Consider the following 12,052-nt stretch of genomic DNA (forward strand, 5'->3'; position numbering starts at 1 on the left):
TCTCACTACCATCTCACCGCCGGGCAGCAGTGGCACACACCTTTAATCCCAGCACTCGAGAGGCAGCGACAGGCAGATCTCTGTGAGTACAAAGCCAGCCTGATCTACTGAGAGAGTTCTAGGACTGTTAAACAGAGAAACCCTGTCCAAAATAATAATAATAATAGATGATGGATAGATGATAGATAGATAGATAGATAGATAGATAGATAGATAGATAGATAGATAATGAATAGAAGATAGATAGATAGATAGATAGATAGATAGATAGATAGATAGATAGATAGATAGATAGATCTAAACTTAAGTTAAATGGGGTCATAAGGGGAGAGCCTCAACCTCATGGGACCAATGTCCTTTGAGAAAAGGAGATGTCAGAGCTCCTCACACACACCTGCATACAAAGAAAGCTCACATAAAGACACAAGGAGGAGACACTGATAGTTTACAAGCCAGGAAGAAAATCCTCACCAGAACCCAACCTCACTCAGCCTTGACCGAGCATGCCCAGGCTCTAGACCAGTGAGAAAATAAACTTCTGTTGTATGAAGCACCCAGCCTGTGGAATTTTGTGATATCAACTCGTTATGACCTGAATGTGATATGTTCCTCCTACCTTGAAGCTACTGCGTTCAAATACTCAATCCCCAGCTAGTAGGGCTGATTTGGAAGGTTATTGACATCTGGGACACAGTACCCAGCTGGTATACAAACACCAACAAGGGCAGACCTTGAAGGTGATAGATGCTTCTGGTTCTGACTGGAGCTGTCAGCTTCTTGAATTGCCAAGGTCTGAAGAAACCTATACTGTAAGAAGTTCCCACCACCATGGCCTCGGCTGCTCTCCTTGACTTCCCCACAGTGATGGTGTGTAACCTCTGAGCAGAATAAATCTTTTCTCCCTTCCATTGCTTCTACGGGAATTGCCAGGGCAATGAGAAAACTGTATACAAGTGAAGTAAGATCTAATCTGTTGTAGGTTTTGTTGCGGAGTTTTTGTTTGTTTTATTGGTGGTTGTGGTTATGTTTATTTACTTATTTAGTTTGGCACTCTGGCCACAGTGTTCTAGAACATGGGTAGTCCTCGCATTTTCAGTATAATTAAATTCTTAGGTGACACAGTAGGAAGTCATTGACCATATTTTATTGAAGAAGTATTGCTATAATCATTCAATAAAACTATAAAAGCTGTATATATATTTAAGTAGCACACACACAGAGACACACAAAATGGGCATTATCAAGTAATATAAACAAGAATGACAAAATTCAAAGTAACTTCTAAAACGAAAGACATTTCTAAATAGGAGTTTTGATAAGAAAGAATGCTCAAAATACATTACTATTTTACAAAGTATTACTTCATTTGGTACTTTATTCAATACACAGTGGGCATGGACTATATACCAGGCACCAGTGTGGCCACTGGATATCTTATACTCTGACTATTTTGTTGGCTTTTGGGACCAACTTCTCAAATGAAGTCAGTCACCTTGCCCAGCCTTAATACACGGGGAGGTGCTTAGTCTTACTGCAACTTGATATGCCAGGTTTTGTTGGTATCCATGGGATGCCTGCCCTTTCCTAAATAGAAAAGGAGGAGTGAATTGGAGAGTGGGAACAGAGAGGAGGGGGGTAATGACTGGGAGGAGAGGAGGGGACAAAACAGCAGTCAATGAACTGATTAATTAGTTTTTTAAGAAAGAAAGAAGGAAAGAAAGAAAGAGAGAGAAAGAGAGAGAGAGAGAAAGAGAGAGAGAAAGAAAGAAAGAAAGAAAGAAAGAAAGAAAGAAAGAAGGAAAGAACAGATTAGTCCTCCGCTTACTGTAGCATTTGTCCTAGGAAAGATTTTATGACAAGTATGTAGAAAGCCAGACTGGTTCAAAATGGGGCAGGTTTCAATTCCTTTGTTCTCCAGTTTAGCACGGTGCTACATCACACCTTCTGAAGTCCAACATGGGCAGAGGAGAAAACGCCAGTGGTCCTGTGGAAGCCGGTGACAAGAACAGCAAGATAGAAAGCAAGGTCAGGAATAAAAAGGGAACCACTGAGCGTGTGCACAGAAGAGGCAAGGAGCTTTCTCATCAGAAGCGTAAGTCCACGGAGCTCCATAAGATGGCCACCAAAGCTCCAAGTTTCAGCTCTTGCTAAACCGGTAGCCTCACTTTCAATGTAAAGTATTTTGCATTTTATCCTGAAGGTGGTAGGGAGTCACAGCCAGATTCTAAGAGAAACCATGACACAAGCAAAAGTTCACTTATTTTAGGGATAATTTGCAAGAAATCACATGGAGAACAACCTGGAATGGAGCAAGAATAATCAAGACTCTACTCCAGAAACCCAACTAAGGGGCAGGGACATGTCCTGAATAAAGAAGACAATGGGCTGTGTTGTGTATTCTTGGAGATTAAAAAATAATAAACAAAAGCGTACATAATCTTCAGTCTCTTGAAGGTAAAGAAGCAAGATGATTAGGCACATAAAATACTAATTAGAACCAACGTGAGAAATACAAGGTGGAAATGACTGCAGAAAGTGGCTAAACTCTCCTCAGAGCACCATAACTATCCCAGAGGTGAGGGAGATCACCACGTGCCTGGTGAGGGTATATCGGGACCCAGGGGCCAGGACTTCATTTCACAGTGGTGTCAGATTGGACTAAACAAGAGGAATGACTCACAGAAAAGTCCACAACAGATTAGAGTCCAGGCCTAGAAGAAATGGGCAAACAGTGTTGACAAGCTGTGGAAGATAAGGCCGGAAATAGTTCAGGCAATTGTGGAAGGTCGTTAGAGTCGGATAAAGGACATAGGAGATTAGACTTCATCCTGCTCAGAGGGGAGTTCCAAAGGAGGGTTGTTTAACGGTCACAGCAAGACCTTGAAGAAGCAGATACTTTGGAAAGAGTCATCTGACAACAGTGTTTATGATACAATGGAAAAAGCAGGAGGAGCTTGGGAGAAGAAAAAATCAAGTATGGCACTACGGCAGAAATGAGTCAGGGAGAGAGACTGGATGTGGAGAGATGGAAGCAAAAGAAACGGGGAGACAGACTTTCACAAAGGCAGCACCTCAGGACACTCTGGATCCTTCCTCTGTCTTCAGGCAGAAGTCACAGGCTAATTCCCATACTGTGGCGGCTCTTCTCAAAGCGCCCCTCAAGACAAGGCTATTTAGCAAGAACCCCTCTTCTGCCCATGCACAAGTAATTACTGGTCTGAGACATATTTGTTTCTTTAAGTGACTGTGGTTAAAAAATTGGGGATAAAAAGCAGAGATCCGCCTTTGAAGTTCTGCCCTACATGAAAAAATAAAGCAAAGCCAGGTGTGAGGGAGGCCATGGGCGGGAAACGAAAGGCCAAAAGGTAATTTTCCATCTAGTTTTCTCAGGAAAGTCTAAGTATTCCTCACAGAGACCCTTCCCCAGAGGAGAGAGGTTGTTCAGAGGGTCTAATTAAACAATGTGTCAAAGTGTTCCGAGGGCACGAGTTATTCACGAACATGTGTTAGGCATTATAAGAGAAGTATGTGCTATTGTCCCATGGCTTTCTCTGACATGCTTGATCTCTGCCTTCAGAAAGCGCTACTGACCCACGGCTACGTCAGATTACATCAGAGTTACTAGTGCAGATGAGTTGGAGGTAAAATTCAGGCTGTTAAAGCAACACAGAGGCTCACTCTAAAAACGCTTGCCTTCAAGGGCTTATTTCTTAGCTATCAACTTCATAACTAATTGATTATGTTAATAAAACTGGCAAAGGGTTGGAACAAAATACCACCCCGTTCTTCCTACACACTGGTGCACTGAACGCCTTAAAACCAATAGCCTTCATGTAAATTTTTACTTAATGATGCATGTTCTATTTCTTATATAAGGAGGAAAATTGACCAAAAAAAATCCATTTGTACGCTGCATGACTTTCTAATTTTTATCTTTCTCTCCTTTCAAAAACTACTTCGATGTTTGCTGTGTACAGAAAGAAAGCAAGTTACCCTGTGTCCATTGTTTGGATTCATCTAAGACCTAATTGCCTCCTACAGGATAATTTTGCCACGAGTTTACAATTAGCATGCATTTCTCATGCATGAGTTGACCCAATTACATAACAAATTTTACCTTTGGGGATTTCTCTTGACTGCTTGTCTTCTGCCCACCATACAACTCAATTTCACACTCTCAGCAGCTGAACATGGTTACAGTCAGTCTCTGTCAAAATGATTTATTTAAATTACAAACAGAGACCAAATCCCCAGATAATCGTCCCTACCCTCTCACGCGCACCCTCACATTCAGCTTAACTTTGAATCAAATCTTTTAATAGTCCATAGACACTGTATTCAATTATTTAGTTCCAATAATCCAATATTTCTGAAGCTAACTCATAAAGTCTCAGGGAACTAAATCAGCAGTGTCCTTGTGAGTTTATTAATGGGCGTATAATTTATTTTACATTCTAAGTCAATGAAAATTTATGTGGCTATATCAAAAGAGTTAGAATTAATTACATTTCAGTATCAAATTACAGACAGCTTTTGAACTTAGCTTTTCTTGCAAAGGAAGCAAGCTTTTCTTATGAATGGGTATGCTGGGTTGCAAGGGGCGGGGGAAAAAAAAGAACATAGTTGCAAAACAGGATACATAATCAAAAGTGTAGGCACTCCCAGAGTAGGAGAAATAGTCGGGTAGGCAGTAGTGTAAGGGCACACGTGTAGGCACACAAAATTCTTCCCACTGTGCATCAAGGACTGGCACAAACGCAGGCAGATCTGATCATGGTAAACTTACTGTTTCCATCAGTCTGAGAAAGTCTAGGACTCTCTTATTGCTTTCTCTTTCTTTCCTCTTCTTATGATACTTTTCTCCCACCTATGATAAACTAGAAAATAAACACTAGCTTTTATCTACATCATGAAGGCTATCAAAACCTCCTGGGGCTATAGTTTGCCATTTTATTTCCCAATTTATCCCTAGACTGTGTGAGGCGATGGAAAGGGCAGCTTCTATGTGGGCATGAGCAGGTGCAAGGAAATACATCCGTCATCTCTGGCAGGCCACACCGAGTTCCTGCGACGTGTGCTAAACACACTGCCTTGTCACCCTGTTGCGTGTACCCTGAATGGTGGATGCTGAACACATTGCTTTGTCACCCTGTTGCGTGTACCCTGAATGGTGGATGCTGAACACATTGCTTTGTCACCCTGTTGCGTGTACCCTGAATGGTGGATGCTGAACACATTGTTTTGTCACCCTGTTGCACATACCCTGAATGGTGGATGCTGAACACATTGCTTTGTCACCCTGTTGCGTGTACCCTGAATGATGGATGCTGAACACACTGCCTTGCCACCCTGTTGCGTGTACCCTGAATGGTGGATGCTGAACACATTGTTTTGTCACCCTGTTGCACATACCCTGAATGGTGGATGCTGAACACATTGCTTTGTCACCCTGTTGCGTGTACCCTGAATGATGGATGCTGAACACACTGCCTTGCCACCCTGTTGCGTGTACCCTGAATGGTGGATGCTGAACACACTGCCTTGCCACCCTGTTGCGTGTACCCTGAATGGTGGATGCTGAACACATTGCTTTGTCACCCTGTTGCGTGTACCCTGAATGGTGGATGCTGAACACACTGCCTTGCCACCCTGTTGCACATACCCTGAAGGCTCACTGTATTTAAAGGTTGAAGGGTGGGAACCACCTGAAACTAGAGCTATAAGAGCACTCTCTACAAGGATGAGATTACATACGCTTTAATGCTCCCCAAAGGCACAATATTCCTCTATTCGCTTCTGTACATGTACCTTCCTAAACTACGGTTAATAAACATGCAAAGATAGGTATGAACTGGGGACAAAAGGAGCCATATGACAACTGAGTGACTTAATTGTGAACACCCATAGAACCCTGAGATACTAAGACAGAACTTCCCACAGAGCTCCCCAGCAGCAGGCCGCTGCAAATAGACTTGAAATAAACCTGAACTGGTAAACATTGCCCTCTGTTATATTTTTCAGCTGAATATCCTGACTTCCCATTAAAAAAAAAATCTCTAATCCCATGAAATAAACAAAGTCAGTCAAACTTCCTCTGATATGAACGTCTTAAACTAAAATGAAGACATCAACAGAACACCACTGAGAAGGAGAACACTATTTTAAAAGCCCAGTTCTGCTTCTTTCCTATAGATAAGTAAATTCCAAACTCCACCTCCTTTCTTGTTTTTTCTGCTGTTATCCTGGGTAATGTGGCAGAAGCACTTTAAACGTCAGTACTTAATAAATCCCCCATGTTCGCTATGTTGTCATTATGGATATCAAAACAAAGGAGGCAGGGCTAACCCATCTTTACTCCTTTTATTACTCAAAATTTGAAATTTAGGGTTCTTTTTTATCCCACACCCCCATAACGTTTGCAGACTGAGCAGGTATTTCCAAATGGCTTCAGTTCCTAGACAAATGAACATGAGAGCGCCTGAAAATTTTTCATAACAGTGACAGACACACACAAGCAATCAAAAATGCCCACTCATCCATAACATATTACCCCAAACACCTCGGAGTTATTAAATTCACAGCTTCATGTCTTTATACTTTCCCCAGTCCAAAGGAGATTAACAGCAGCTTAGAAAGAGCCACTAAATATCCAAAGGTAAAATGAACTGGAAATATATTCTATAAAGCAGATCAAAAAGAAAAATATAGACTATAATGATCACTCAGCTTCCCCCATCACCTGGGGTCTAATGGAAGACTCAACACACAACACTCATCTCTTCTGGTCACCAGGGTGAGCCCAACCCAACCATCTCTAGCAGGAAGATTCTAGAGTATTCCCAGTTGAGACACTGGCTCACTTATTTCTCTCAAAATGGAAATAACCCAGGTCGCACTCAAAATTATCTGTGTGGGTTTTGCCTGAATATTGTTCAGTGGGTTTAAATGAAAGTGGTCTGGAAAACGAGAATAACCAACATGGTGGTTTTCAGATCAACCTGGATTTTTAACAGCAGGAGTCTCTGGAATAATGTGGAAAAACCCAGTGCAGAATGGAAGAAACTTATGAAGTTGTGGTCTGATAAATGAGAAATAAATTCACCAGACCTCAGAATATTCTGCAGCTTCCATTCTTCAGAAGTAGGAGACCAGGATTTATTTCCAGTGCATGAACTGGCTTTTTGGAGCCCAGTCCCTATACCTTGCTCAGCAGTGATGTGGGGGGAGGGGCTTGGTCCTGCCTCAACTTGATATGCCATGGGAGTCCCTACCTTTTCTGGGGAGTGGATGGGGGTTTGGGTGGGGGAAGTGTAGGAGGCAGAGGGAGGAGGGGAGAGAAGGCAACTGTGTTTGGTATATAAAATGAAAAACAAAACTTTTCAATTAAAAAAAAATTAAAGTAGAGCCTTAATAGAAATAGTGTAAAATCTTTCCTTTACTGTAATCCAGTCGCTGATAGACCTCATCATGGTTAAATGAACAACTACTGCAATTACTACAATTGCTAACACCAAGAGCATGCAGAAGGGGAATGGCTTTAAGGTATGGTCTGAATTGGATGCTTTTAAAGCTGACTACTCTCTGCCTCATTGTTGTTTGAACAGACTGCAATGTACATGACAATTACAGATTAATACATACCTGCATCATATGGGGTTTGGCATGATGAAGAATGGATCTGCAAACGACTTCTGGCATTGAATATAAAGTATATTCCTGCTAATGATAAAGTTTGGCGAAATGATCAGTTATTTTCTAATTACTTATGAACATAGACTTAATTTGAACATACATGAAAAGGCTTACCTTTGAATGAGCCGCAATCCTCATGTTAGCTGTCACGTGGATGTCTTAAGTAGACTTGTTCAGCTCTTTGAAAATTAAGTTTCTATGACAGTTGAACATTTGAGATAGAACTGTAGTGTGTACAACATTTTAAAGCTCTGAGCAGAACTATCCATGAAATACACCCATAGTTTGTGTTTTCAAGCAAGAATAGTGTTTTGATTTGAGAAAAGAATGAATGGGAGAAAAATGACGGTGATTATTTCTATAATTCTTTTTTGGAAGTCCTAAAAGTCATAAGAAAAACCAAACGGTGGATATCATCAGATCTTGGAAGTCAACTTCTTCACTCTAAATGAAAAAGTCAATTCTAATATAAAATGTCCACATAAAGACCAAACAGGGTAAACCTTAGGGAATGTGATGAAAAGAAAGGTTTCTTCCCAGCCCTGAAATAACATCTTAATCATCAAATATTCCTGTTCTTGAATTTTTGACAACTAACATTTTCTTAAATTACATGCTAAACTCTAGTTGAACTAGTATGTGAGTGTAAATATACATATATGTGCATGTATCTCATGACCAAGCCCCCAAATCAATAAATTTAAATGCATCTTCTAACTGTAAGCATTTCCTAAAAATTAGGGCTATATTACTTATAACATCTACATACACAAGTACATATATATACACACTTACAATACCTGTACAAGCGATAGCCACCATATCATGAAATAGTGGTATGAGCTTTGCATGTTTGTTCACAACTATATCTTACACGGCTGTTGATTTCCATTCTGGAATTCAATGTTAAACTACTCCTTTGCAGAGAAATACATTTTGACACATTTCATAAAATACCTTGGAAGAAATACATTCACAAATATGAACTACAAAAGTTAAGAATGAACCATTTAGCCAGCTTTACTAAGTACTAAATTCACATTCTAATGTGCCTTGGACTTCTGCCAGTCCCAATTTTTGTTATTTTGGAAAATACATTACTAAAAAGATATGACTTCCAAGTAGAAAGTAACTACATATACAAATGTTTATTTCTAAAATTAGATGTAACATAAGATTAACAGATATCTAAATTTTTTTAAATAGACGCAAACTATGTATTAACTTTATATGGTGATCTACAGGAAAAAAACTGTCAGAATTTTAAATTACAAACATTTACTTTTGACCAAATTAGAAGGCTTGGAGATATTCAAACTATATGAATAAAATACTGAATTATAACTGGTCGGCTGTAGAGAGATAACTGTGAGGAAATCTGAGGGCAAAGCTTTAATAGGTGAAGTTGGTACATTTTTATGAGCAGACTGAACACCACTCAGCAACAGATACACTTCACACTCACACTCCATTCCCATCCAGAGACACATCCCAGAGGCGCCCGGTATCGAGAAAAGCAGCACCTACATTACTGATTTGCTCCTGGGTCCTCTTCAGTCTCTGCAACTCAGGAGTATCCGTGACGATGCTGAAGCCCCTCCCTTTGCTTTCTTCAAAATCTCTTTTGTATTTGACCTGAAAAGAAAGAGGAAAATTCATGTGTATGTACATGTGTGTACATGTGTGTACATATGTGTGCATGTGTGTACCCGTGCATGTATGTGTGTGTATGTGTGTGCATGTGTGTATGTGTGTGCATGTATATGTACATGTGTGTGCATGTGTGTGCATGTGTGTACATGTGTGCATGTGCACGTGTGCATGTGTGTGCATGCGTGTACATGTGTGTGCATGTGTATGCACATGTGCGTACATGTGTGTGCGTGTGTGTGCATGTGTGTACATGTGTACATGTACACGCTTTCATACAAACAGAAAAAGTAAATAGGAATCACCGATCCCACGCAGGATAGACAAGGGCCCCAGAAGCTGCTGAAATTGGAGACCATGCTACATGCCAACATGCATACATGCACAGCCCAGCTCTCAGAAAGAATTATCCTGAGAGGCATGTGGGCGGGGAGAGAACTAAGCAGACAAGGAAGTTTGTGTTCCAGAAGTTTTCCCTATGGCCTGTCTGGTCTTCAGGAGGCTACCTATTCTGTGCATTCTGGTTCCATCTGTTCAACAATGATAACCATAGACGCTATTTAACTGAATACAGGCAAAAGATCAAATGGCCTAGTAAATGTGTGTGGCTAATTGGTACATATATTTCACAAAGGTACTAGTACCACCGTTGATGCTGCTATTTAAACTGCCACTAGTGAAGAAGAAAGTAGCAAGGGGAATTAAATATTATAGTTAATATTATAAATATAGTACAAGGCCCATCTTGTCAGTGAAAAAAAAAAACACTTGGAGCCTGGGCTGCCCCGAGTAGGGGAGACACGAATCAACAGTCAGCCCTGCCTGCATGAAGTCCCCTCCTATGTCATACAGCAGAGCATATGGGTACGATTACACTGTGCCTCACTGACAGATGTCGAGTAGATAAATACTTATGAAAATATTTATATAGAAGGCCACACCTCAGGATTAGAAGGTGTCTCACATTGACCCTCGGTACTCTGTGTGTAGAGCTATTATAGATACTTTCAGGGGGTTGCACAATTCTATAATCCCAGCATTAAGAAGGTAAAGCAGGAAGACCAAGTGTTCCAGATCAGCCCCAATTACACAGTGAGATTCTGTCTTATTTTAAAAGGGACGGGGATGTAGCCTAGCAAGGTCAAACCCTGGGTTCAATCCCAGCACCACAAGTAAATTAAGAGAAACAAACTCTTTTGTAACAGGGGGTTGGGAGCTGGAACAACCTTGGATAAATCCTGCAAAGTCTCTCTCCTGTTGATTGCGCAGTGACAGTTCCTAACCCAGAGAAACACTTGTTTTGTTCGTAACAACATACTCACACTATTATCTTCTTGGTTTTTTTTTTTTTTAATCTCAAATCAAGAACAAGGGAAACACATGTCCATAGCATATAATCTCCATTTTGCATTCAGAACTAAAAGCCACAAGTTAACAGCTAAATTATTACGGGTTTGTTGCAAATGTGGATCCTACATAGGTTTGAAAGTTTTCTTAGTGGGACCATCTCACTGAATCACACTCAGGTTTATAAACTCAATCCTGTCAAGAATCGTTACCCTTGAGGCTACTGAAAGATTTTCTTTGGCCAGCTGAGCTCCAAAGGGAAAAAAAATTAAAAAACAAATGGAAAAATTTAGGAAATTCATCAGTTTTAACTTAGCAATATCTAATTTTCTCTCCATACTTTCCTTAATATTCTCCATAAATTCCTAAAAGTCCTAAGACCTTTACTTTAGCTCTTGCCATAAATAAATGATCCAATAAGCGGTTATATTGTTATTGCAGAGAAAATGCTGAGTGAGCTTGGCTTTCCACCTCACTCTCCCAGCATTCATGACAATCCGGCACAGGTCTGAAGACACACAGGCCCAAGGCACGGTCTCAGTGTATCAGTCTCCTAAGGGCGGCTGGATGGCTTTGCTAGCCGTGATAGACAGGCTAGCAAATACTGGAGATATGAGAAGATCACACCGCAATGACCACACTAAGCATGGAGCCCTTCCAGGGAAGCCAGTCTACCAGTCACACCCCTCCGTCCCACGGCAGTTCCAGAGAAAGCACCGTATTTCATTCTTTCTGATGTTTGCCTTGAGTATGAATTTCCAGAGAAGGAAATAAACGAGAAAATATACTGGATACTGAAATGGTATGTTTGGAACTGATTAGCATCCGGCTGCCCTCGCCACAGTCACAGGACTCCTACGAACAGTTTGGTTGGGGCCTGCCTACTCAAGTGACTTGTTTGGAAAGTGTGCAATATTCGCTGCAAATGGTTCTGCCGTCTCTTCCTTTGTAATGATGTGGTACACTATCAATGCCCACTCAAGCACCGACCACCCGGCATCTCTTTACTAGATCCAGGGAGCCAGGGAGCCATTAGTCAGCTCTGTCTTCTGCATGCTCCCACTGGCTTGCATCCTCCCCAGCCGCAGAGCACCTGCAGAGGCTCATGGGAGTGGTTCAAGAAATGTTTCAGAGGAGAAAAGCCAAGGAGAAAAAGACGAGAAGAGAAACTGAGAAGAGAGTGGGGGCTGCTAATCAGACCTAGAGATCAGAGAGCCAGAGCCATCTCAGAAAAGAAAATAAAAGTGGCTCTCCACGGACCAGCATCTGCCAGAGGCCCGTGAGGAGGGATGAGAGCCAGGGCACTCAGCTGAACACCCAGATCGCATTTGGGAAATACCCACTACCACTGTACGCTTATGAA

At 41.2% G+C, this 12,052-nt stretch overlaps 1 protein-coding gene across 2 annotated transcripts in view; it reads right to left on the bottom strand.

Moving 5' to 3' along the window:
• Nebl (nebulette) overlaps positions 1-12,052 on the bottom strand; it is a 346,177-nt gene that overhangs the window by 139,678 nt on the left and 194,447 nt on the right. For both annotated transcript variants that reach the window (XM_075970570.1, XM_075970569.1), the window contains exon 4: positions 9,220-9,327. In XM_075970570.1, the coding sequence (XP_075826685.1) occupies positions 9,220-9,327 (108 nt within the window). The remainder of the gene's footprint in view (positions 1-9,219; positions 9,328-12,052) is intronic.

The sequence above is a fragment of the Microtus pennsylvanicus genome, chromosome 4 (genome assembly GCF_037038515.1).
Source record: "Microtus pennsylvanicus isolate mMicPen1 chromosome 4, mMicPen1.hap1, whole genome shotgun sequence".
Lineage (NCBI taxonomy): Eukaryota > Metazoa > Chordata > Mammalia > Rodentia > Cricetidae > Microtus > Microtus pennsylvanicus.